The 27,499-nt window shown below is 57.7% G+C and overlaps 1 protein-coding gene across 1 annotated transcript in view; it reads left to right on the forward strand.

Annotated features, from left to right (window-relative positions):
• The first annotated feature begins 8,683 nt into the window (after window positions 1–8,683).
• The window catches only part of LOC133361103 (protein PRRC2C-like), a 35,035-nt gene continuing 16,219 nt past the window's right edge, over window positions 8,684–27,499 (forward strand). The window contains exons 1-13 of the mRNA XM_061579933.1: window positions 8,684–9,783; window positions 14,924–15,604; window positions 15,790–16,051; window positions 16,598–16,676; window positions 17,644–17,923; window positions 19,674–19,915; window positions 21,051–21,435; window positions 22,501–22,598; window positions 24,200–24,311; window positions 24,748–24,959; window positions 25,363–25,575; window positions 25,920–25,994; window positions 26,473–26,565. Coding sequence (XP_061435917.1) covers window positions 8,820–9,783; window positions 14,924–15,604; window positions 15,790–16,051; window positions 16,598–16,676; window positions 17,644–17,923; window positions 19,674–19,915; window positions 21,051–21,435; window positions 22,501–22,598; window positions 24,200–24,311; window positions 24,748–24,959; window positions 25,363–25,575; window positions 25,920–25,994; window positions 26,473–26,565 — 3,696 coding nt within the window. The 5' untranslated portion in view covers window positions 8,684–8,819. The remainder of the gene's footprint in view (window positions 9,784–14,923; window positions 15,605–15,789; window positions 16,052–16,597; window positions 16,677–17,643; window positions 17,924–19,673; window positions 19,916–21,050; window positions 21,436–22,500; window positions 22,599–24,199; window positions 24,312–24,747; window positions 24,960–25,362; window positions 25,576–25,919; window positions 25,995–26,472; window positions 26,566–27,499) is intronic.

Raw genomic sequence — 27,499 nt, forward strand, 5'->3', positions numbered from 1 at the left:
TCCGACACCGCCACCTCAGAAGCCGGCGCCGGCGGCGGCGCCAGCCCCTGTCGCTGCGCTGACGGCGGCAGCGTTGGCGCCAGCCTTGGCGCCGCAGCCGCCGCCGCCGCCACCGCCCGCGGACGAGGAGAGGGGGGCGGGGGAATCGGTGGGGGGGGAGGGCGGCATGGGGGGGCCGCCGAGGGAGCGGGCTGGGGCGATGGTGGCGCAGCAAGCGGCGCCAGCGCACGCCTACTCCCGCCACTTCCAGAAGACGCTGCCGCCGAGATTCCAGCGCCAGCAGCAGCAGGTGGGTGGGTGGGTGGGCTGACGGGCGGGTGGGTGGATGGGGATGGGGGGGGCGTGCGTGGTGAGTGGGTTTGGGTCGGTTGATGGGTGTGGGTGGATGGGTGTAGGTGGGTGGGTGTGCGTGGGTCGGTGGATGGGTATGGGTTGGCTGGGCGAGTGTGGTTCGGTGGGCGGGTGGGCGGGTGTGGGTGGGTCGGTGTGGGTGGGTGTGGGTCGGTGGATGGGTGTGGGCGGATGGGTGGGTTTGGGTTGGTGGGCGGGTGTTGGTGGGTGGGTGTGGGTGGGTGTGGGTCGGTGGATGGGTGTGGGCGGATGGGTGGGTTTGGGTTGGTGGGCGGGTGTTGGTGGGTGGGTGTGGGTGGGTTTGGTGGGTGGGTGGGTGTGAGTTGGCAGTGTGGTCAGTAGGAGGGCAGTGCTGGTAATTCTGCGTGCGGTGTTTGCGCCGCGCCCACTGCTCGCGAGTGTAGCACACGTCCCTCCGTGCCGCTGTGGCCTCAAACGGAAAATAAATGTCGTCGGTGTGACGCTCTCGTATACACAACAACAACACCAGCAGCCGCCATTCGCCACTGAGCGGCGGTGACGTCACCACGGCACTTGCGCCAGGCCAGGTGCGCTCTGGCGGTCACGAAGACAAAGATCCCCCGTATAACCTATTCACAGACTTGGGGCAAGTGCTGTTTGCGAGCAACACCTATGCAGGCCAGCACGGCACACGAGGGTTGGGTGGCCAGCACCACGCCCGGCTTTCTCTGTTGGTGATGTTTACACACACTGCACTCGTTGGAGGCCGAATCGACCTAGGGGAGGCCCAGGACCTGTTGAGATAATCGGCGTTGTTGGTGTTGGTGGTCGTGAGTGGGACGTCACCACGGCGCCTGTGCCAGGCCAGGTGCACGTTGAGGCCACGCACTACGCACACACACACACGCACACACGGCGAGAGCACTAACGTCCTGAAACATCTCTCTGCCCAACCACAGGAGCAGATGTTGAAGCACCACTGGCAGCAGCACCAGCATCAGCAGCAACCGCAGCAACAACAGCAGCAGCAGCAGCTGTCGCACTCGGGGCTGACACCGCCACCGCAGCAGCAACAGCAGCAGCAGCAGCAACAGCAGCAGCAGCAACGGACTCAGTACCAGGGCGGGATGGTGCCCGGGCCTCCTCTGCCATCGCTGTCCATCAGCTACGACCCGCGCTGGATGATGATGCCCACCTACATGGACCCGCGGATGATGCAGGCGGGGGGGAGGCACGGCTCCTCGTCCACGCAGGCGGCCGCAGGGATGCATCATCCTTCAGGTGGCGCTAGGCGGCGCGGCGCAAACTCACCAGTCAAGTCTCGCTCGTGTGTGTGTGCGTGTCTCGCTTGTGTGTGCGTGTCCGTGTCTCGCTCGTGCGTGCGTGTCCGTGTGTGCGTGTCCATGGGTGTGTCTCGCTCGTGCGTGCGTGTCCGTGCGTGTGTCTCGTGTGTGAGTGCGTGTCCGTGCGTGTCTCGTGCGTTAGTGCGTGTCCGTGCGTGTGTCTCGCTCTTGCGTGTGTGTCCGTGTGTGCGTCTCGCTCGTGAGTGTGTGTCCGTGTGTGTGTCTCGCTCGTGCGTGCGTGTCCGTGTGTGCGTGTCCGTGTGTGTGTCCGTGCGTGCGTGTCCGTGTGTGTGTGTCTCGCTCGTGTGTGCGTGTCCGTGTGTGCGTGTCCGTGTGTGTGTCCGTGCGTGCGTGTCCGTGTGTGTGTGTCTCGCTCGTGTGTGCGTGTCCGTGTGTGCATGTCCGTGTGTGTGTCCGTGCGTGCGTGTCCGTGTGTGTGTGTCTCGCTCGTGTGTGCGTGTCCGTGTGCGTGTCCGTGCGTGTGTCTGGAGAGCGGTGGTGTAGCGCTACGCTGCGCTACGGACCCGGCATCCCGAGTTCGATTCCCGCTCGCGGCCAACACCAGTGACGATTATCTGTACCGCTCCTGGGCCTCCCCTAGGTTGACTCGGCCTCAAATTATTACCTGGTGCGGTGTGTAGTAAGCGTCACCACTGTGGAGACAAAGGCGGCCAGGCGTGCCGCCGGCCACCCACCCCCTCGCGCGCCGTGCCGGCCTTCGTAGGTGCTCGCTAACAGCCCTTGCCCCAACGGTCTGTGAAGGCTACACGGGGGATCTTTGTCTTTTGGAACCTCAACGGGATCTGCTTGTCCCCTCCCTCTCTCCCCGCCCCCCTCGCCGCTACCGCAGCCGGCCTGCTTGCGCCGAAGCAAGCCCTGCGCCGGGAACACCCGGACGGCGCTCCTGCCTCTGCGCTGGAGTCTTATCTCCAGCACGGTGGCGGCGGCGGCGGTGGCGTCACGTCCACCAATGCACAGCCGCTCTCTCAAGGTCACGGGGGTGAGTTCGCTCGCTCCTCTGTCATCCAGCAGCGGTACCAGCAGCAGCACCAGCAGCAGCACCAGCAGCAGCACCAGCAGCAGTACCAGCAGCAGTACCAGCAGCAGTACCAGCAGCAGTGCCAGCAGCAGTGCCAGCAGCTGTACCAGCAGCAGTACCAGCAGCTGTACCAGCAGCAGTACCAGCAGCAGCACCAGCAGCAGCACCAGCAGCAGCACCAGCAGCTGTACCAGCAGCAGTACCAGCAGCAGTACCAGCAGCAGTACCAGCAGCAGTGCCACCATCATCACCATCCGCCTAATGCACCACCAGCACCATCACCCATTTTTTTTGTTATTTTCACATGAACATAGCCACCTCCGCTGCTTTGAACGTGGCTTTACCGAAAGACCCGCAGAATATGAATTCCTGCAGTCACGAAAGCTGTAAGTCGAGGTTTAACCGCCTCTACGGGGACGGTTTCCACACAACTATTAGATCTTTTAACAGACTTCGAGACAAGAAGGCTAAACCTTTTAAACAGTTTGCCTCGGCAGCTTTGCCCCTCTTATTTTCTTTTCCTGATGACGAACGCTTGTGTTGCGATCGAAACGTCATCGTTTTTTTATTTGTATTATTTAGTATTATTTTTATATAAAAAAAATATATTTTTGTATTTTTTGTTTGTTATTTTCACATTAACATAGCCACCGCCGCTGCTTTGAACCTACGTACGCAACTTTACCGAAAGACCCAAAGAATATCACCCATCTAACCCACCAGCAGCACCAGCATCAATGCAACCATCATCACCATCACCACCATCAATCACCACCATCACCACCATCACCCACCTAATGCACCATCACCACCATCACCACCATCACCATCATCACCCACCTAATGCACCAGCGGCAATGCAAACATCACCACCATCATCACCATCACCACCATCCATCACCACCATCACCCACCTAATGCACCAGCATCAATGCCACCATCACCACCATCACCACCATCACCACCATCACCCACCTAATGCACCATCACCACCATCACCCACCTAATGCACCAGCATCAATGCCACCATCACCACCATCACCACCATCACCCACCTAATGCACCAGCAGCAGCAACAGCGCCACCCTTGCCCACCTCCGCCAACGGCGGCGCTGACCGCCAGATCCACCCAAACGTTGCCTCTCCCCCCCCTCAACCCCACCAATTGTTTCCAGATTTGAAGCTTTCGTGACTGCAAGGATTCATATTCTTAGGTTTTTTCCGGTCAAGTCACGTAGGTAAAAAATAAAAATTAATAAAAGTAAAATAAAAATAAAATAAAAATCAAGATATTTACTTGATACAGCTTTCATGCTGTGACGGGTCCACCTGAAGACGGAAGCTTGTGTTGCCTCCGAAACGTCGTGATTTTTATTTTATTTTAATAAAAATTTTATTAACTTAATTTTTTACCTACGTGACTTTACCGAAAAAACCTATTGTGCCACCTTGCCGTGCATTCACCCGCCCGGCGCCCCCGGCCCATCGTCGCCGGCGCTGCCGCGGCTCGTCGTATGACCGTTTGCCTGCGCCCGTCTCCCCCGTCCGTCCCCGCTAGCGCCGGCAGGACTCCTGCTGCGGGAGCGAGCGACGCCCCCCGCGGACCCGCCACCCCCTCCCCGCGCCGTCTGGGGTTCGGCGGAACCGTCGGAGCCAACGCGCCGCGTCTCCCCTTCCTCCACCGCCGTCACCCCCACCTCGCCGCCACCGCAGCAGCACCAGCAGCAGCAGCATCATCAGCAGCAGCAGCAGCCTCCCCGCTTCCTTCAAGACTCTCGGTAACGGGAGAGTCGTCCGCGGCTACGGGTCGTCCCGCAGGGCGCAACGGGACTCGGCATCGTTAATTATTACTGCGGGAGGGATCCGATGAGCCGCAAAAACTCCTTAGCACGTTCTAGATTTGAAGCTTTCGTGACTGCAAGGATTCATACTGTTAGGTTTTTTCGGTAAAGTCACGTAGGTAAAGAATTTAAATTAATAAAAGTAAAATAAAACAAATTAGCACGGACGTACGGCAGGGGCACGGGTGTCAGGGGTCGGCAGGGTTTGCCGGGCGTGGTGGCTCTGGCCACCCGCTGCCCCCCGCTCAGGCGCTGCTGCTGCTGCTGCTCGCCGCTCGCAGCGTTTGCCCCAACAGCCGGCGAACCCTTCCCCGTTCTGAGACGAACGCAAATTGCAGGGCGGTTGGGGTGTTCCGTTCGTCGTTGAATCTCGGAACGCGCGAGCGACTCGGCCGTTAATTGTTGTTTCGAGAGGCGTTGGTAGTAGGTCAACGCGTAGGCTCTCTCGCGACCAATGTTTTGTTGGGTTATATCGCGTAAATGTAAATGCTGTGTCGTTAAACCCGCCACCACCCGACACGGCCAATTAGTAAGGTGAACAGAACGGGGCCATCTTCTTGGTTCTTTCGGTAAAGTCACGTAGAAGGGAAATAATAAAATAATAAAAATAAAAACGTAATAAAATACAATTCTCACGACGTTTCGGCCACAACGCAAGCAGCCGTCCTCAGGTGAAGAAACAGGTCTGTCGGAAAGACAGCGTCTGAATTTCAGACGCTTCACCTGAGGACGGCTGCTTGCGTTGTGGCCGAAACGTCGTGAGAATTATTTTATTATGTTTTATTTTTATTTATTATTTCTCTTCTACGTGACTTTACCGAAAGAACCAAGAAGATGAATCCCTGCAGTCACGAAAGCTTTAAATCGAAAACTAGAACGTGGCCAATTCGTTTACTTGTACAGCACACCCGGTGTTTTGGAGAGTAAACCCACAACGGGTACGATTCGTGTACGCCGTTGTTGGAGGCCGTAGTCTCAGCAGCGCCGCTGCGTTTGAAGACGTCGTTGCTGACCACAGAGAAGCGTAGCGGCACGACCGCCGGCACTCGACCGATATCCGGCGCCGACACGGCGCGACACGCACACCCCCTGCCCGCCGCATGGCCTTGTGGGAGCCTCGGTACGTCTCCCGACCTTGAAGACGTACTGGCAAAGGGTTGAGAGGCTACGGCAGTGCGCGGGGAGATTCTTTGTAAAGAAACTTGCGGCCCGCCAGCGAGCAAAACTTTTTTTAAAATCCTTTATATTAAGTTCACTTGCTTGCTTGCTTGCGCGCTTACGACCGTGCAAATCTTTCGGTCGTTTTTTAACCCACTTCCCGTGATCCAATCGAGCTGACATTTTGCACACAGACTCGTTGTGCGTGACAATTTATTTTCGTGAAAAAACAATTCCCTAAATTTTACACTTTTTAGGAGAAATTTTTTTTTCATATTTAATTTAAAATACCAATGTGATAAAAATGAAACTCTTACTCAAGAAAAACAGAAATGAATAATAAAATAAAACCGATGCTACGCATATAAAGGATTTATAGTGAAAAACTTTGTTTTTACGGGTTAATTTTTTTATCGAATGTCGTACGATAATGGTTTACAGCAACGCGCCCATCCACTGCTGGATGAAGGGCCTACCTCCCACGGCGCCGCCGCGAGCGGGTCGTGGGACGTTGAGGGCGGGGGGGGGGGATCTAGCCGGTGTCATCCGAGCGTGTGTACATTGCGACGAATGCGTACGTGCATGCGTTTAACGCGTTTGTTTTCGGCGCAGGCGTGACCTCGTGCTGGGCTCGCGCTCCGAGCAGCAGCACCAGCAGCACCACCTCTTCGACACGGACGACGTGTCCCCGCACCACCACGTCCCGGCGATGTACCGCGACCTGTTTGATGACGGTGGCGGCGGCGGCGGTGGCGGCATTCGATCGGCCCCGCGGTCTTACCGGGACAAGCAGATGTTCCAGCAGCAGCAACAGCAGCAACAGCAACAACAGCAGCAGCAGCAGCAGCACCACTTGCCTCACTACGAGAAGGTAGTGCGACTGCGACGGGAAATGCGATCACGGCGCACACCATCGACCATTCGCGGCGAGCCGCACCGGCTGACGATTAAACGGGGGATCGGTCTCAAGCACGTGCCGCGTTTGGTCCGCGCACACAGAATCAGGATGGTGATTTATACTCGCAGGAGGAATCCGATGAGCTATGAAGCTCTTTCTCAGATGTCTAGTCAGGGGTACGGTGTAAGAACGTCGTGCCAATGGGAGGTGCGGGAAATCGTCACCGGTGTTGGCCGTGAACTCGGGTCACCGGGTTCCGTAGGGCAGCGCGCTAACCGCCGCACTACCGCCCCCCCCCATCGCCGCCGCGCCCATCGCGTTCCTCCGCCCGCACCGGAATTAACGCCGGCGCGGCCATTGTGTGCCTTGGTCGTTACCGCTCCCCCCTCACCCTCCCGCCCTCCCCACTAACCCACCCACCCACCCCACCGCCCCTTCCGCCCACAGCTGTACCGGCACGCCGAGCTCGCGTCGCCCGACGACTCGCCTCGCTCCCCACTGCCGCGGAGGATCGGCGGAGAATCGTCGTGCGGCACCAGGAAGGAAGCTGGCGGTGGCGGTGGCGGCGGAGGCGTTTCGGCATCGCGTGGTGACGAGAGGGAGAGAGAACCCGAAGCCGGAGCCGTAGTGGGCGGATTGGCGGCGCGGGGAGACACCCGGCAGAGGGGAGAGGGTGAGTGGCGCGCCGGTGTTGAAGTGGTTGCCGTTGCCGAGGGCTGTCTGAACCGGTCCTTTGGCGATCCCCTAGGTCGACCCGGCCTCAAATGAGTATCTGGTGTGGTGTGTAGCGAACATCGCACCAAAGGCGGCCGGGCGTGGTGTTGGCCACTCACCCGCTCGTGTGCCGTGCCGGCCTTCATAGGTGCCGCTGCTTGCTAACAGCACTTGCCCCGGCAGTCTGTTAATAGGCTCGTGGTGTTTGTGGTATTTTAACAACAGGGTGTCTTTCACGCTAATAGTATCCCACAACGCTGTACAGCAAGGTCTCAGGGTATGCGGCGGGGGGGGGTGGGTCAGTGTACGTGCACGAGCTGGCGTGGTGGCGGGCTGCGTGACTTCCTCGCCTTGGCTTCCGTGCGTGCGAACGAAAGTACGAGTTGCACAAAGCGTGTAACCGAGCCAGTCGCGTACTCCGAGACCTGACCTTTACATTCATTATATATGAGGACCAAATTTCCATGTGGAGCCACTACCAAGCAATTGGAAACCCTGTTACCAAGCAAAATCTAAAATGAATAGACAAATGAATTAAAAGTATTGTCGTTCAAGGGATGGTGTTGCGAGGTTTTAGTTGCAGTGAAAGTGTGGTGGTGATTGTGGTGGCGGTGGTTTTGCAATTGAGTAGCTGGTGCTGCCAGCTCTAGTTGCGTGGATGGTGGTGCTTGTGTTGATGAAGCTGGCGCTGGTACCTGTCACGGCGATGGCAAATCGGGCTGGTTAATGACGACGGTGTTGCCGATAATCCACCCACCGCCACCTCCCGCAACAACCTCACGGTTTAACACGTAGCAGGCTTTCGCGACCAATATTCATAATCAACGTTTTTGGATTTAGATCGCGTTATTTATAAATGTGTCGTAACCCTCCATCACCCGACACGGCCAATCGGTAAAAAAAAGTGTCACGTTGACCAAAGACAAATAGTTCACTGCTTTAGCCCACCGGTGTGTTGAAGCGTGAAACCACAACATTTACAATTTGAGTAGCACGACGCTTCGCTGGTAATTGTATCCAGCATCATCGGGCAATTCGCCAGAATGGTGAGGCTCTGCTGTCTCTCCCGTTCTTATATAGAGCAGCAGCAGCAGGGTGACCTCACGGTCCGGGCCCCCCCCCCTCTCATCCTCCCCCGCCTCCCGCAGGCAAGGCCAGCGCCAAGGCCGCCACTCCGCCCAGCGCCGGCAGCACCAGCGGCAGCAGCACCGCCTCTGGTGGCGCTGGCGAATTTGCGAAGCCGCCGCACTGGAAGGACGGCAAGCTGGAGACCCGCTGGGGGCCCAAGCCGGGTTCCAGCGGCGGCGCCGCCTCCGCAGGCAACGCCAGCAGCAACTCTGCTCCGCTCCAACAGCAGCAGCAGCAGCACCAGCAGCAGCAGCACCAGCAGCAGCCTCCTCGGCGCACCGGCCCCATCAAGAAGCCGGTGCTCAAGGACCTCAAGACGGCCGACCGGGACGACAAATCGGCCGGCTTCTCCGACGGCAAGGCGGCGGGCGGCGACGCCGGCACGGATGGCAAGGAGCCTGGCGCCAGGGGGGGGGCGGCGGCGGCGGGGGGGGGGCGGGAGGGACGCGCGCCCCGACCGCTCGCTCCCCCCGCCCGACGGCGGCGGCGGCAAGGACGGCGGCGCCGGCGGGGTGTTGCCATCGAGGCCTCTGCGCCGTCGCGACCCGGCCTTTGAGCAGCGCGTCTTCCGCGGCCGCGGCGGGGCGACCGTCGGCGGCGTCGGCGGCGGGCTAGCCGCCAACCCCGGCGGCGGCGTCGGCACGAGAGTGTCGAGAGGGGGCGGCGCCGTCGGCTCGCTTGCGGCGGCGTCGCGTGGGACGTGTGCCGGCGGCGGCGGCGCCGGTCCCGGTTGCTCACCGGCGACACGGGGCAGAACCGGCGCCGGGCACCACCGCGAATTCCCAGTTTACCGCGACCCGCGCTTCCGCTACGGCGGCGCCAGCGGCGGGCAGTGGGGCGCGGAGGACGACAGCGAGAATTCCGATGCCGGCGGCGGCGCCGGCGTGGAACTGGCCAAGCGGCGGCGCCAGCAGCGGGCGTCGGTGAGCGACGCCGAGAGCGACGCGCTGGACGGTTGCGGCAGCACCGGCAAGAGAGAGGCGTCCGGCACCACCAGCAACAACAACGGCAGCGGCGGGGGCGGCAACCGTGGGCAGCAGCAGCAGCTGTTGGCGCCAGCTCGGCTGCTCGGGCTAGACCAGCAGCAGCCGCAGCAGCAGCAGCAGCAGCAGCAGGCGGGGTTTGGAGCGGTGAGGGCCGCCGTGGCGCCAGCGGCGGCGTCGGCATCGGCGCCAGCGCCGGCCGCAGGCGAAGAGAAGCAGGACCGGCCGTTTGCGCCGAGGGGGGAGCCGAGTCGCCGGGGCCGTGGGGGGGCGCTGTCGCGGGGCGTGGCGCGCGCCAGCATGGTGCTGTCGGCACGGCACCAGCAGCTGCACCAGCAGCAGCAGCAGCAGCGGCAGCACCAGCACGGTGAGACGTGGAGAGGACCGCAAGACCCGCAGAGACGAACGGGTCTTGTGTTGTGAGTGCTTAAGCGGTGGTGGTGGTAGTGTGATGATGGTGATGGCTTTTGGGGGTGGTGATTGTTTTTGTGGTGGTGTGAGTGATGATGATGATGGTGGTAGTGGTGATGGCGGTGATTGTGGTAGTATGTATGTTGGGGGAACGGTCGTGGACCCGGCCACCCGAGTTCGATTCCCGGTCACGGCCACCACCGGTGACGATTATCTGAACCGGTCCTGGGCCCTCCCCTAAGTTGACTCGGCCTCAAATGAGTACCTAGTGCGGTGTGTAAACTTCGCTACTGGGGAGACAAAGGCAGCCGGGCGTGGTGCTGGCCACCCACCCTGGTGGTGCCGGTATTGGATTCTCGGCCGTGATTTATAATAAAAAACAACAACCCCCCAGCTCTCCTCCTCCGCAAAATCATCGCCATTCACAATCCGTAGTCCGGTCGGAGAAGTCGACCGCCTCGTCCATGTTCTTAGGTTTTTTCGGTAAAGTCACGTAGGTAAAACATTTAAATGAATAAAAGTAAAATACAAATAAAATAAAAATCACGACGTTTCGGAGGCAACACAAGCTTCCGTCTTCAGTTGGAACCGTCACAGCACGATAGCTGTATCAAGTGAGAGAAATTACAGGAAAACCGTGTTTTTATATTTACTGGTTGAGGGTGGGAGGAGCCAAGGTAGGCTCTGGATATTATTTTTGTGAGGTTCGGTGCGGCTGAAGCACGCTGCTAGGAATGAGCCTTTGTTGTGTAAACAAGGTGCGGATGATGTAAAGGTGCGTGTAAAAGTGACTGAGCCTTTTTGTTATGTGGAGGTGATGCGGCTGAAATCGCTGCCAGGAAATGAGTCTTTGTTGTGTAGAATGGTTGACTGAGCCTTTTGTTATGTAGAGGTGGTGCGGCTGAAATCGCTGCCAGAAAATGAGTCTTTGTTGTGTAGAATGGTTGACTGAGCCTTTTGTTATGTAGAGGTGGTGCGGCTGAAATCGCTGCCAGGAATGCTCGTAGCTTTGTACCTTGACGTTGCCCCCCTCCCGTCCCCTTGTATCCCATCAAACATCTGTCACTGTCCCATTTGTACGGTTTCTCTCGCAGCCATTTGCGTACAAAATAAAACCATTGTCACGCGCACCACGCTTTGCCTGTATTCTGAGCGTAAGAAACCGTTGCAATTGAAGCCGACGAATTTTGTTCAGGGCACTCGGCCGAGGTTGGCGCGGTTACAATCCAGGAAGGAGGGGGGCAGTAGCCCCCCCCTCCCGGTCAATACCGCAGGTGGCTTTGAGATGTTGGTGACTACCTCGCCTGGTATACAGGAGGTCGTGAGTTCCATCCTGACCCTGACAATGCCTGCTGCTGTATATTTAGAGTTTGCATGTGGCTAGGAGATGTTAACTACCTCACCTGGTGTACAGGAGGTCGTGAGTTCGATCCCAACCCTGACGCCTGATGTATATTTGGAGTTTGCATGTGGCTAGGAGATGTTAACTACCTCGCCTGGTATACAGGAGGTTGTGGGTTCCATCTTGACCCTGACAATGCCTGCAGTATATTTGGAGTTTGCGTGTGGCTAGGAGATGTTAACTACCTCACCTGGTATACAGGAGGTCGTGGGTTCGATCCTGACCCTGACAACGCCTGCTGTATATTTGGAGTTATAATATGACGAGATGTTAACTACCTTGCCTGGTATACAGGAGGTCGTGGGTTCTATCCCGACCTTGACAATGCCTGCTGTATATTTGGAGTTATAATATGACGAGATGTTAACTACCTTGCCTGGTATACAGGAGGTCGTGGGTTCTATCCCGACCTTGACAATGCCTGCTGCTGTATATTTGGAGTTTGCATGTTCTCCCCGTGGTCGTGTGGATTTTTCTCCGGGTCCTCCGGTTCCCCCCCCCCCCCCAAATTTAGAATCATCGCATGTTTAGAGTAGTTGGCCGCTGTAAATCTCCACGTGATAAGCCACTTCGTTTAGCTATCATCGTTTGTGGCCGGGTCACTTTTGAAAAAGGAGCTAGTTCTATAGTTTAAGTGCTGTTGTACGGTGACAGGAGGACAGACGGAAAGTGGTGAAGGAGGGTTTGGGGTAAGCCTGGTTTTAGCTGGGGACCAGGGCAGGGATTAGTGGTAGGGATGGCAATAGGGGGTTGGGATAATGATAGGGGTAGTGATTGGGGTAGTGATTACGATAGGGGTAGTGATAGGGATAGTGATTGTGGTAGGTAGTGATAGGGGTAGTGATTGTGGTAGGTAGTGATAGGGGTAGTGATTGAGGTAGTGATAGGGATAGTGATTGTGGTAGGTAGTGATTGGGGTAGTGATTGTGGTAGGTAGTGATAGGGGTAGTGATTGAGGTAGTGATAGGGATAGTGATTGTGGTAGGTAGTGATTGGGGTAGTGATTGTGGTAGGTAGTGAAAGGGGTAGTGAGGTCAAACTGCCGCCGGGCAATGGCTGGTGACGGTGGTGGGTATGTGGGATGTGTGCGAGGCGCGTTGAGGTGCTTAACGCGTTTTAGCGTGGATTCCCGCAGTCGCGAAAGCTTGAAATCAAGACGAATATATTGTTGACGTAATCTTGGGAATAGCTTTTCTCCTTTTTTCTGCCGACAAAACAGGTGTCAAGATGTCAAAACACCAAACTGAAACCTTTCACGAGGAATCGTGTCCGCATTCATACGTAACCTTGGTTCACACGTACAATTTTTGTTCGGTATGGCAAGGGGCTCTTGAGTACCCTGACCCCCCGATTCGCGCTTGCACACACGACGCGCACTTTCGCTCGCACGCACGGGGCAGCGGGCAGCCGAGGCGAGTCACGCCGCCCGCCCATCTCGACCGGCTCGTGCACGTGAACCGTGACCCTACGTCGTTAACCCCTCTTCACCACCCCCCGTGGAACACGAGGTCACGGGGAGAGCTCCCTCCGTCTTGTCGTTGGCCGGAGGTTCGTCCGACCACGTTCTTCGGTGACGGCGTTTAACCCGCATCGCCCCCCCCCCCCCGCGCGCGAGAAACAGGTCTCACCAAAGCGCTCGCATCTTTCGCATTTATAACATACGAGCTTTACTACCCGGCTTTGCCCGGGACTTGCATTCACCGCCTTTGTCCCCCCAGTAGCGATGTTCACACAGCAGACCAGTTACTCGTTTGAGGCTGAGGTGGTGGCCGTGAGCGGGAATCGAACTCGGGTCGCCGGGTTTCGTAGCGCGGCGTAGCGCTAACCGCTACGCTACAATGCGTTACGCTTCCACGTGCGCGGGTCACGTGACAGATGTGACGTCACAGCTCACTTGCCGTGCAAAAAAATCGATGCATTATTGAGCTCCCCCCCCCCCCCCCCAAAAAAAAACACAAGTGTATTTTTATAAGTACCCACATGGCAAATATGAAGTTTGTTGCATGTCGGGAAGTACGCTAAACATTTTGAACAGACACACATCATCACAAGTTTGCCTTTTATACATATGGAGACAGACGATTAGTGAATCATTTACAGTACATTTTATATACACTTACTTTTTACATCTACACTCGTAAAGTTATATATAGTAATCTAGTGGAGTATATAGTAGTGATTTACTAGTATATAGCAGTAATATAGTAGTATATAGTCGTGTGTGTATATACATTCTTATGGGCGAACCCCAACTTACGCAAATTCACGCTTTACATGGATCCCAACCACCCCACGTACCTTGATATATATTATAATATTACTGGTAGGAACGAAGTGAACCAGCCTACAATAGATTATATCGTCCGTCCGTCCAATGTCCGATTAGGTGTAGCAACATCGCCCCCTACTGCAAACACTTGGCAGGACCCTACAAAAACCTTTAGACTCAGTGAGGCTTTTCTGGCTAAACAAGTGTAACATTCCCTTATAATTCCCTGAGATAATTTTTAATTAAAACATTTAAGTTAAAAATTAACTCACAGCGGCCTAAAGCCTACAGCTAGGCCTAAAGCCTAGAACTAGGCCTCAAACTCTCCCTTCGTATCGTACCCCCGCCATTTCATTTTATTATAGCCATTCATTTGTTCGTTCCTACATCATCTTCTTGGTTCTTTTGGTAAAGTCACGTAGAAGGGAAATAATAAAAGAATAAAAATTAAACATTTAATAATTCTCACGACGTTTCGGCCACAACGCAAGCAGCCGTCCTCAGGTGAAGAACAGGTCTGTCGGAAAGACAGCGTCTGAATGAACACCACCAAGCTTGGCAGCGTATATTTATGCTGGGTTGGAGGGGGAAGAGCGCCTTGACAAAGGAATAAATATACGCTGCCAAGCATGGTGGTGCTCATTCAGACGCTGTCTTCTCGACAGACCTGTTCTTCACCCGAGGACGGCTGCTTGGGTTGTGGCCGAAACGTCGTGAGAATTATTTTTTTATGTTTTATTTTTAAATCCTTTATATTAAGTTCGCTTGCTTGCTTGCTTGCGTGCTTGCTTGCTTGCTTACGACCGTGCAAACCTTTCGGTCGTTTTTTAACCAACTTCCCGTGATCCAATCGAGCTGACATTTTGCACACAGACTCGTTGTGCGTGACAATTGATTTTTGTGAAAAAAGATTCCATAACTTTACACTTTTTAGGATTTTTTTTATATTTAATTACCAATTGCTTAATGGTGCAATGCAATCATCTGACCCATAGGTGGCAGCCATCTCAAGCCAGAGGACGAGACGACTCGAGCCGCCACGCATATAAAGGATTTATAGTGAAAAACTTAGTTTTTACGGGTTAATTTTTTATTTATGTGCTTATTGGTGATTGGGCGGGGGGGGTGTTGGGTGTGTAGGGGGGGTGTCTAAGATCATCATTCGGCTCAACTAAACCCACGGCGTCGCACGCCGGGGGGGTGAACGTATCGATAGCCCTGGCCCTGCTTGGCCCCCCACCCCGAGCCAACGCCGCGCGTTGCGCGAGGCCGCTGCATGCCAGCGGGGAAAGCGGGGGAGGTGGTTGGGGGGGCGGGGGTACGATGTGCGTAACCCCCAACAGCCGGTGCCCTTTCCCAGACCGTGGGTTCGATCCCCCGGTACCTCACCGCCACCCCCCTCCCCCCCCTTGCTCCCTACGGCAGATTGCGTCGATTGCCCTGCCGGCCCCGACGGCTGCTGCTGCTGCCCACTGTCGGCGTCTTCGCCGGCGGCGGCGGGGGGGGGGCCGCCGGCGGCGGACGGCGCCGGGCGGCCCGGCTTCAACGAGCGCTGCCGGGCGGAGCGACCGCCTCGGCGCCAGCGCCCGGCGCGGCCGCCCCGCCAGGACAAACCGCCGCGTTTCCGGCGCCTCAAGCAGGAGCGCGAAGCCGCTGCGGCCGCGGCGGCGGTGGCCGCGGCGGCGGCTGCCGTCGCCGCTTCGGGCAGCGCCGGCTCGGTGGAGACTCTGTCGCCGCTGTCGTCGCCGACGCCGGCGGGCGCCGGCAACGACGACGACGACTGCGGCGGCTGCGGCGGCGGCAACGACAACAACAACAACGCGGCCGCGGTTTCGTGCGACGCGCCGGCGCAACTCAACTCGGCGGCGGTGGCCGCCGCCGGAGCAAACGGCGCCGGTGGTGCCGGCGGCAGCGCCGTGGCGTCGGGGAGCAAGTCGCCGGACCTGTCCAATCAGAACTCGTCGGACCAGGCCAACGAGGAGTGGGAGACGGCGTCGGAGAGCAGCGACTTCAACGACCGGCGGGAGCGCGACGAGCGCGACGACGCGCTGCAGGCCGCCCTGGCGCTGGCGCCCGCGCCGGCGCAGGAGGGGGCGGCGGCCGACGGTGAGTGGACGCGAAGGCGGCAGAGTTTCCCCCGGCGAAGCCTTTCGGCAAGTGCTGTCGGTGAGTAACGATCCACGCACTTGATCGGCAAGCCGCGGCCGCAGTTGATCTCGAGTAATTCCTGAACTGCTCGTGATCAACCTTGCTGCCTGCGCCCCCCCTCCCCGCTCCCGCTCCCCCCCCAGCAGATCTGGCGGAGTCCGGGGGGGGTGGCCGCAAGGACGGCGCTCCGGGGTCGTCGTCGTCGTCGGCCAAGCGTAGCTTCTCGAGCCAGCGGCCCCTCGACCGCCAGAATCGTCGCCCGGTGGGCAACGGCGCCGGCCAGGGCCAGGGCTACGCGGGCGGAGGGGGAGGAGGAGGGGGGGGGCGGCACCAGCGGGCCAGCCCCGCGGGCAACGCGCGGGCAGACAAGAGGAACGGCCCGGGGTCTAAAGGCAGGAGGCGCAGGTGAGGCGCTGGGGGGTATGGTATGGGAAGGAGAGGGGGGTGATGGGAGTAGGGGGGGTGTGGGGGCGGGAGAGACGGGGAGTCGTGGAAATGGAGACACGGGGGGAGACACGGGGGAGACACGGGGGGGGACACGGGGGGAGACACGGGGGGAGACACGGGGGAGACACGGGGGTAGACACGGGAGAGACGCGGGGGGAGACACGGGGGGGGACACGGGGGGAGACACACGGGGGGAGACACACGGGGGGAGACACACGGGGGGAGACACACGGGGGGAGACACACGGGGGGAGACACACGGGGGGAGACACACGGGGGGAGACACACGGGGGGAGACACACGGGGGGAGACACACGGGGGGAGACACACGGGGGGAGACACACGGGGGGAGACACGGGGAGACACACGGGGGGAGACACGGGGGGGAGACACGGGGGGAGACACGGGTGGAGGCAGGAGGACAGAGACGGGGAAGGGAGGGTGGGGACACGGGGTAATGGAGAGGCAGGGAGACACCAATCTCCGTGTCTCTGTGGTGTCTCAGCTCTGTGGAGGACGCGCTGGGAGACACGGGGACACGAGCCATCTCCCCGGCTCCGGACGGCGCCGACGCCCGCGACCCGGTGAGAGGCGGCGCGTCGTCATCGTCATCAAAGTCGTCGTCGTCGTCGTCATCACCAACATCGCCTCCAACACCATCGTCAACATCATCATCACGGCCGTCGCCAACACGATCATCTCCGTCAACATCGTCACTTCCGTGGCCACCGTTGTCATTATCACCACCGTTGTCAACACCACCACCACCGCTATCAATATCATCACTACCATCATCAGCATCATCGCCACCGTCAACAACACCATCACCACCGTCAACACCGTCAACATCATCACTTCACCATCATCATCACCTCCACTATCAATATCATCACTACCATGACCATCACCACCGCTATCAATATCATCGCTACCATCATCAGCATCATCGCCACAGTCAACAACATCACTTCCGTGACCACCGTTGTCATTATCACCACTGTTAACAACACCACCACCACCACCACTCTTAATATCATCACTACCATCATCAGCATCATCGCTGCTGTCAACAACACCATCACCACCGTCAACATCATCACTTCACCATCATCACCTCCACTATCCATATCACTACCATGACCATCAACACCATCATCACTATCAATACCATCATTACCATGACCAACACCACCACTATCAATACCATCACTACCATGACCATCAACACCATCACCACCACTATCAATACCATCACTACCATGACCATCAACACCATCATCACCACTATCCATATCATCACTACCATGACCATCAACACCACCACTATCAATACCATCACTACCATGACCATCAACACCACTATCAATACCATCACTACCATGACCATCAACACCATCACCACCGTCAACATCATCACTTCACCATCATCATCACCTCCACTATCAATATCATCACTACCATAACCTTCAACACCAACACCACCACTTTCACGGAACCGTAGAGTTGACCAGCCCCCCCCCCCAACCCCCCCCCCCCCCCCCATCTCGGAAGCCGCCCACGGCGGGATCGGCCGCGGTGGCGCCGTCCGTCTCCCCGTTTGCCGCCGTGTTCCGCGTCGACCGCGTCATCCCCAGCGACCCGGGCGCCATCGCTCGCGCCGTCACCAACGCCGCCAGCGCCGCACGGAGGCTCGGTGACGGCTCCGGGGGGCGGCAGCAGCAGCAGCAGCGCCAGCAAGGGCAGCAGCAGCAGCATCAGGGGAGAGTGGGCGCTAGCAGGAGGTCGGCGAAGACTGACGCGCTGGCGCAGTTCGACCTCAACAACTACGCCGGTGAGAGGGTGGTGGTGGTTGGTGTGGTGCTGATGGCGGTGGTGGTTGCCCGGTGCTGGTGCGGTGTGTGTGTGTGTGGAGAGAGGTGGCGCTGTTGGAGATGTCGGCTGTGGTTGTGATGATGGTGGTTGATAATTGTTTTTTTACCCTTCTATCTGGCAACAAAACTGACACCTTTTTTTACAAGGAGTCATGTTTGCATTGACTACAATACCTGCAGTCGTAATGCAAACAAAAAACACAACTCTGATAATGTATGCACTGTCCTTGAAGTTGATTGGTACACACCCGAGACAGCTTTCCTTAGAGCCTAGTCTCACATGGTGTTGGACCAGATGACGCCAAAAGGCGCACAACTCAAAGACAACGCACCATCAGAGTATGAGAGCTCGGGGTAAGCATTTACACCATTGGAACCTCATTTGTCAGTATAACATATGATAATTGTTTTTTTACCCTTCTATCTGGCAACAAAACTGACACCTTTTTTTACAAGGAGTCATGTTTGCATAGAGCGCAATACCTGCAGTCGTAATGCAAACAAAAAACACAACTCTGATAATGTATGTGCACTGTCCTTGAAGTTGATTGGTCCACACCCGAGACAGCTTTCCTTAGAGCCTAGTCTCACATGGTGTAGTGTATAGTGTAGTTGTAGGCGCACAACTCAAAGACAACGCACCATCAGAGTGAGAGCTCGGGGTAAAGCATTTACACCATTGGAACCTCTTTTACTGGCAAATGAGGTTCCAATGGTGTAAATGATGGTGGTTGCTTAGTGGTGGTGAGCGTGTGGTGTGGGTGTCTGTGTGTGTGCGTTGGAGTTGTTTAGCACGAAGCCAACCGCTCTAATCAGAGCTGCAGTTCCGTCGAAATTAGTTTTCAGTTTAGTATTGTGGTGTCCGTGTATCGTGGTGTAGTGTGTGGTCTATTGTAGTGTATAGTGTAGTGTATATTAGTGTGTAGTGAGTGTATAGCATTGTGTGTAGTGTATAGTGTAGTACGTAATTATGTTAAACTTCTTTCGCACCGTACGTAGCCAACCACGCTAATGGGAGGACAACAAACTTAACACAAAAAGCTGTTTTTTTTAGTTTATTTTTGTGTTTAGATTTGTGTTTAGTTTGTGATGGCGGTTCTGGTGGTGCTGATAGCGGCGGTGGTGACCAAGGGAATTTCACCAAGTTCTGTTCGTGAGTAGTAGCAGCAGCAGCGCCCCTACGAAGGCCGACACGGCACACGAGAGAGGGGGGGGCGAGTGGCCAGCACCGCGCCCCGGCCGTCTTTGTCTCCCCCAGCTCACCAGCTACTCGATTGAGACCAGAGGTCGCAACCGGGTACCCGATACCCGTACCCTACCCGATACCCTGCTACCCGTACCCGGACGGATACGGGTACCCGTTTGCGACCCTGGTGCGGCCGGGTACGGGTAGGCCGTGAGTCACTGGTGAGTAACAGTTTGTCACTCATTTCCCAACGTCTTGTCTCTTCTCACAATTCAAGTTCCTAGAATCAACCCAACCGCGCCTGCAACATGGCTTCATCCCAGAGGTCGCAATCGGGTACCCGTACCCGATACCCGGCCGGGTACGGGTAGCCGGGTATCGGGTAGGGTACGGGTACCCGTTTGCGACCCTGGTGCGGCCGGGTACGGGTACGGAATCAAAACCCGTTTGCGGACCTCTGTTTGAGACCCAGACCTCTCCACCTCCCCACGCTCTCCCGCCCCCCCCCCCCCCACCACCGCTAGGCGTGGTGGTGATCGACCACCGCCCGAAGGGGGACGATGAAGACAACGAAGATCACGAGGACGAGGAGGAGGAGGTGGCCGGGTGTGCGGGAGATGAAGAGGAGGAGGATGGAGAGGCGGTCCCGGTGCTGTCGCGTGGCGGCGGCGGTGGCGGCGGTGGCGGCGCTGCGGCCTCCGTGGACGGCTTCACCCCGGTGGTTTCGCGACGTCAGCGCCGGCAACACGAGGACAGAGGCCTCTCCGTGAGCACGAGCGAGCGCGCGCCCCGCGGCCTTGCCCCCGCTCGGGGTTTTCGTACCAGCCAGGGGCATTCGTTTGGCTCGGCCATCGACTCGAATTCACGACGGCGTGGTGTTCCGTTAGCCTACGGCCTTCGCCCGCTACGCGAGGGCTTGTGCCTTGGGGGGCGGGGGGGGTTTCGCTACGCCTGGAGCTAGGGTCTGGGGCAGAGGTCGCAAACGGGTTTTGATAATTGTTTTTTTACCCTTTTATCTGGCAACAAAACTGACAAAAAGGTGTAATTTCTAGATTTGAAGCTTTCGTGACTGCAAGGATTCATACTCTTAGGTTCTTTCGTAGGTAAAAAAATGAAATAAAAATAAATTTTTATTAATTTTAATTTCATTTTTTACCTACGTGACTTTACCGAAAGAACTAAGAGTATACAAAGGTGTCAGTTTTGTTGCCAGATAAAAGAGTAAAAAAAACAATTATCATATTTTTTACTGGCAAATGAGGTACCAATGGTGGGGTTTTGATTCCTTACCCGTACCCGGCCGCACCAGGGTCGCAAACGGGTACCCGTACCCTACCCGATACCCAGCCGGGTACGGGTAGCCGGGTATCGGGTAGGGTACGGGTATCGGGTACCCGGTTGCGACCACGGGCAGCGGCCGGGGCGGGGGCCGGGTGAGTCGGGGCACCCACCCACCCTGGAGGCTGTTGGGCGGCCGGGAGTAACGTTCGACCGACTTTGGTCGTAAGCCGGATGAGCGTATTTATGTGTATCGGGGTACTCCCTTTTAGCCACGGACGTCAATTGTGTTTAGGTTCCTTTCGCTTGCACTTGGCTCCGAGCTCCGTGACGACCTTTTGACCTTTCAACCCCCCATCTTCTTTCTCACCCACCCCTACCCCCCCCCACACACCCCTACTACCCCCCCTCACACACACACCCCTCCACCCCTACTACCCCCCCACACACACACCCGCCCACCCCTACCCCCCACACACACACACGTCCACCCGCCCACCCCTCCCCCCCCACACACACACACGTCCACCTCTACCCCCCCCACACACACACCCACTCACCCCTACTACCCCCCCCCACACACACACACACACGTCCACCCGCCCTGGGCCGCTCCCAAAAAGACCGCCACGGCCTCCGCCAACGCCGGAACCGCAACCGCGCCGACCGTCGGCCTCTCGAAAGCGCGCGCCGTCGACAAGACGAAGGCCCAGCGCTCCAACGTGCCGCCCCGTTTTGCTCGCAAGCAGCAGCACCAGCAGCACCAGCAGCAGCAGCAGGCGCCCCACCCGGCTCTGTCCGGCAGACTTGTCGGCGAGCTCCCGTTGCCGCTGTGCGATCGCGGCGACAGGAAGGGCGCCGACCACTCGCTGGGTACGGCGGCGGCGCAAGCGGCGACGTCCGTACGGAGGCAGCAGAGGGCACCGGGCGGAGGGGGAGGAGGAGAAGCCGCCGCGTGGGAGGCCCTGCCACCGTCGCCCTCCATCCTGACGGACGTCGTCAAGAAATGTGAGCGTGGGTTCGTAACGGTCAAATCGAGTGAGTGAGTGAGCGTGTGGGGCAGCGGTGGGCGGTGGTGATGGTAACGCCTCTTTTTGTCGCCCCGGGTGTCGATGATTTTTTAAATTATTATTATAATTTTTTTTCGATTTGAAGCTTTCGTGACTGCAGGGATTCATCTTCTTGGTTCTTTCGGTAAAGTCACGTAGAAGGGAAGTAATAAAATAATAAAAATGAAACATAATAAAATAATTCTCACGATGTTTCGGCCACAACGCCAGACCTGGTCTTCACCTGAGGACGGCTACTTGCGTTGTGGCCGAAACGTCGTGAGAATGATTTTATTATGTTTCATTTTTATTATTTTATTACTTCCCTTCTACGTGACTTTACCGAAAGAACCAAGAAGAAAAAAGTTTTCTTATCATTTGACATGGCCACGACATTTGAGGCTGAGTCGACCTAGGGGAGGCCCAGGACCGGCGTCGGATAATCGTCGCTGGTGTTGGCCGTGAGCGGGAATCGAACCCGGGGTCTTGGCCGTGTTCGTAGCGTACGCCGCGCTAACCGCCACACACCCACGGTTGGCTACGTACGGTGCGAAAGAATTCCAACGTACGCACGTGACCCAGAGGTCGCAACCGGGTACCCGATACCCGGCTACCCGTACCTGGCCGGGTACGGATACGGGTACCCATTTGCGACCCTGGTGCGGCCGGGTACGGGTAGGCCGTGAGTCACTGGTGAGTAACTGTTTGTCACTCATTTCCCAACGTCTTGTCTCTTCTCACAATTCAAGTTCCTAGAATCAAGCCACCCGCGCCTGCAACACGGCTTCATCCCAGAGGTCGCAATCAGGTACCCGTACCCTACCCGATACCCGGCCGGGTACCGGTAGCCGGGTATCGGGTAGGGTACGGGTACCCGTTTGCGACCCTGGTGCGGCCGGGTACGGGTAAGGAATCAAAACCCGTTTGCGACCTCTGACGTGACCCAACCACAACCCTCCCCTCCCCCTCCTAACCCCCCCCCCCCCCCACCTCTGTCTCCCTCCCACAATGCCGTGTGCCACAGCGGCGTTTGGAGCGATCAGCTGTTCCCTGCCACCCGTGAGCGCCTGGACCAAGCCCCTCGCTTCCTTCCGCGTGGCGGACGTGACGGCCGGCACCGAGGTAAGGCCCCTGGGGGTAGCGACACGGCCATTGTGATGATGACCAGAGGTCGCAACCTGGTACCCGATACCCGTACCCTACCCGATACCCGGCTACTCGTACCCGGCCGGGTACGGGTACCCGTTTGCGACCCTGGTGCGGCCGGGTACGGGTACGGGTAAGGAATCAAAACGCTTTTGCAATGATGACCCCCTTGAGACAGACACTCAAGACAGACCCAGGATGTCAAGCGCTGCCCCCCATACCGTTCGAGGGCTGAACGATGAATCGATTTCGAATCGAAATCGCAATTTGAAACGACGCGATTATCAAATCGCAAAGGCTGCGATTTTTTGCGATTTGAAAAGTCCTATTACTTTATACTCTTTGGTAAAGTCACGTGGGTAGAAAAGTACTAGATCACGACGTTTCTTCGACCGCAACACGAGGAATCGTCATTAAGTGGGACAACCACAGCAAGAACACAAACTGCTGTAGTAGCTGTTGCGATCGACACGTCGTGAGCTATTACACTGGTCAACACACTTTTTAAATCCTTTATATTAAGTTCGCTTGCTTGCTTGCGTGCTTGCGTGCTTGCGTGCTTGCTTGCTTACGACCGTGCAAATCTTTCGGTCGTTTTTTAACCCACTTCCCGTGATCCAATCGAGTTGACATTCTGCACACAGACTCGTTGTGCGAGACAATGTTCGTGAATTTTTTTTTCCAAAATTGTACACTGTTTAGGGAAAACAAATTAAATATTTAATTACCAATTGCTTAATACTGGCAATCATCTGACCCATAGGTGGCAGCCATCTCAAGCCAGAGGACGAGAGGACTCTAGCCGCCACGCATATAAAGGATTTATAGTGAAAAACTTTGTTTTTACGGGTTATACTTATTCTGGCATAAGGTATTCCAACGGATTTTGGGGTGCTGATTCCAAATCTGCAATCGGTTTTTGTCTATCACATCAGGTTTTTGAGATATCAAATATTGCATTTTCAGTAAAAACTGCAGAAGAAAAATATTAAATAAATGTGTATATCTACATAAAATGACATTATAAACACACGATCCTAAAAACACAGCACCATATTTTAACACTAAAGCAGTCACTGACTCGTAACAACTTGCAATCATAAGTGACAGAGTTAATTTCAGGTTAAATCAATGAAAATGGGGTATGTCGATAGCATAAAAATGAGATGTGATAGAGCAAATCTGAGATCAGATTTGGAATCGGCACCCTGAAATTAGTCTAGAACAGCTGCAAAAGTCCAGGCCAGAAAAACATGTTTTTTTTTGTTGACCAGTGATATTTTTCTACCCACGTGACTTTACCGAAAGAACCAAGAAGATGAATCCCTGCAGTCACGAAAGCTTTAAATCGAAATTTGATATATAGAGCAGTTAATATTGTGATGGTATCACGTGGTAATGCTCCATCACGCGTTTTAAATCGATCACAGTGAATTTTGAACATAAAAAATGTAGTCGCAATATCTGTCAGAAAAATCGCAGTGAGATATTTTCTCCCAAATCGTTGAGCCCCCCCCTCCCCCCCCTCCCCTCCCTCCCGCCCCCCTCCCCCCCCCGTCCGTCTTTGTCTCCCCCAGGCGCCGCGAGCCAGCCAGCACGACAGCGGCGTGGATCTCAGCATGGACTCGCACGGCTCCTCTGCCAACTCCTCACAGCGCAGCTCCCCATATGGCTCGGCAAAGTCTCCCGGTGGGGGCACGGGGGGGGGGTGGGGGGTGAGGTGTGGGGGGTGTGGGGGGGGCACGTGGGAGGTGGGGGGGAGGTGTGGGGGGGGGAGGTCTGGGGGGAAGGACGTGTGGGGGAGAGGTGGGGGGGGGAGGGGGAGGTGTGGGGGGGACGTGTGGGGGGGGGGGAGGTGGAATACAGTCTTCCCTTGTTCATTCACAAACTCGCTATCACTCGCTCGCCCGCTCATTCAGTCTCCCACTCAATCACTCGCCCATTGACTCACCCGCTCATTGGTTCACGCGATGGCCTCGAGGTGCACCTAGCCTGGCACGAGAGCCGTAGTGGTGAATGGCGGGGGATGCCAGCGGCAGCCTTCTCGCCGACGTCACCGCCTCCTCCTCCTCCTCCTCGTGATCATCGTCATCTTGGACCTCTTCCTTCTCTTACACCTCGTCAGTGAGCGCCCCAGCGTCGGCCAGCAGCTCGGACGATTCCAACTCCTCGTCCTCATCTTCAACCTCATCGACGGCATCGGCGGCGGTGTCGGTGTCCACCACCTCCTCCTCGTCCACCTCCTCGTCGTCCGCCTCCTCCTCGTCCGCTCTGCCCGAAGCCAAGGAGCAGAGAGCGGTGACGGTGACGGGGGCTCTCGGAGGAGACGCTCGAGAGGTGGGTGGGTGGGTCGGAGAGTGGGTGGGTGGGTGGGTGAGTGGGTGAGTGGGTGAGTGGGTGGGTGAGTGGGTGAGTGGGTGGGTGAGTGGGTGGGTGAGTGGGTGGGTGGGTGGGTGGGTGAGTGGGTGGGTCGGAGAGTGGGTGGGTGGGTGGGTGGGTCGGGTTGGTGAGTGGGTGTGTGGGTAGGTGAGTGGGTCGGTGGGTTTGTAATGGAGAATTGAGTGAGTGAGTAATTGAGTGGGTTAGTAGGTGGGTGGGTTGGTGGGTGGGTCGGTCGGTATTTGAGTTGTGGATGGATGGGCGAGCGAGCGGGTGAGTGAGTGAGCGAGCGAGCGAGCGCATTGATAGCCGTGTAACCCGCGCCGCGTTCGCATGACCCCTCCCCCCTCCTCGCCGCCAGCTGGGCGAGGCGGTGCGTGTGGCGCTGGCCAGCGGCACCGGCGTGGGGGCGGTCTCGGGAGGGGGGGGTCCCTCCGCGGGGGAACACCGGCCCGGCCCCATCGGCAAGGAGCGCTGGTTGCGCCAGCGGAGGTCGGAGAGGACTCCGCACGCAGCTGGCGCCGACGGCGGAGGGCACGGGCCTTGCGGCGCCACGCACTCGCCCGCGTTCAAGGTGCCCGTCCGTCCGTCGCCCGTCTTGTCTGCGTGCGCGTGGTGCACCTGGCAATTCCTGCCCTTCGACCAACACCAGTAATGATTGTCTGAAGCGGTCCTGAGCCTCCCCTCGGTTGACTGGGCGGAAATGAGTAGCTGGTGCTGTGGTGTGTGTAGTGAACATCGCTACTGGGGAGGCAAAGGCGGTCGGGCGTGGTGTTGGCCACCCACCCTCTTGGACCTTCGCTCGCTAACAGCACTCGCCCCAACAGTTTGTTAGAAGCTATACGGGGGGGGGACCTTTGTCTTTGTGTACCTCTGACCATTTCTGTGTATAGTGACTGCCTGTGTCTTGTCGTGCAGAGTCCGGGATTCGCGTCTTCGGAAGACGTGAAGACAGCGTCTGGGCTGTCTGCAGCCGAGAGCCTGGGGCCCAGGGTACGATGAAGAGACACGCGGGGAGAGACGGGGGGGGAGAGACGCGGGGGGGAGAGACACGCGGGGGGGAGAGACACGCGGGGGGGGGGAGAGACGCGGGGGGGAGAGACACGCGGGGGGGGGAGAGACGCGGGGGGGAGAGACACGTGGGGGGAGAGAGACGCGGAGTGGGGAGAGACGCGGGGGGGAGAGAGACGCGGAGTGGGGAGAGACGCGGGGGGGAGAGACACGCGGGGGGAGAGAGACGCGGGGGGGAGAGAGACGCGAGAGGGGGAGAGACGCGGGGGGGAGAGACATGCGGGGGGAGAGAGACGCGGGGGGGGGCAGGGGGGGAGAGACACGGGGGGGGGGGGGCTGGGCTTCACTCTGACCACACCACCCACCACCCTCCTTCATGGGCACCACTACTCGCTAACAGCACTTGCCCCGATGGTCGGTTGAAGGCTACGTGGGGGACCTTTGTCTTTGTGCATTGCAGGTGACGCTGCCCGGGGTGTCGGTGTCGCGTCCCGGAGGTTTGCCCTCTGACCTCGCCCACGACTCTCCAGCCACCGCCGACCTCACGCTCAAGGTGACACGGGGACACGGGGACACGGGGAGAGTAGGGCACGGGGACACGGGGACACGGGGAGAGTAGGGCACGGGGACACGGGGACACGGGGACACGGGGAGAGTAGGGCACGGGGACACGGGGACACGGGGAGAGTAGGGCACGGGGACACGGGGAGAGTAGGGCACAGGGACACGGGGCCACGGGGAGAGTAGGACACGGGGAGAGTAGGGCACGGGGACACGGGGACACGGGGAGAGTAGGACACGGGGACACGGGGAGAGTAGGACACGGGGACACGGGGAGAGTGGGGACACGGGGAGAGTAGGACACGGGGACACGGGGAGAGGGCACGGGGACACGGGGACACGGGGAGAGTAGGGCACGGGGACACGGTGACACGGGGACACGGGGAGAGTAGGGCACGGGGACACGGGGAGAGTGGGGACACGGGGACACGGGGAGAGTAGGACACGGGGGCACGGGGACACGGGGACACGGGGACACGGGGAGAGTAGGACACGGGGGCACGGGGACACGGGGACACGGGGAGAGTAGGGCACGGGGACACGGTGACACGGGGACACGGGGAGAGTAGGGCACGGTGGGAGCGTGGGTGTTGGTGTCACCCCAGTGTTGGTGCCATTATCGTCCTTTGTTCTGCGAAGATACCAGAGTGGCATGGGGTCAGTGTGCGGGTTTTAGTGAAAGTGTGGGTGAGGGGATGTGTGATTGTGGGTGCGTGGTTGGGTGGGTGGGCGAGCGAGTGGGTATGCGTGTGTCTGTGCATGTGTAAACATTGCCACCGGGGAGACAAAGGCGGTCGGGCGTGATGCTGGCCATCACCCCCTCGTGTGCCACAGTGCCGGCCTTCATAGGCGGTCGCTAACGGCACTTGCCCCAGCGGTCTGTTAAAGGCTACACGGGGGATCTTTGTCTTTGTGTGGGGAGCGGT

Source organism: Lethenteron reissneri, chromosome 71 (genome assembly GCF_015708825.2).
Source record: "Lethenteron reissneri isolate LAM-NWPU_2019-01 chromosome 71, ASM1570882v1, whole genome shotgun sequence".
Taxonomy (NCBI): Eukaryota; Metazoa; Chordata; class Hyperoartia; order Petromyzontiformes; family Petromyzontidae; genus Lethenteron; species Lethenteron reissneri.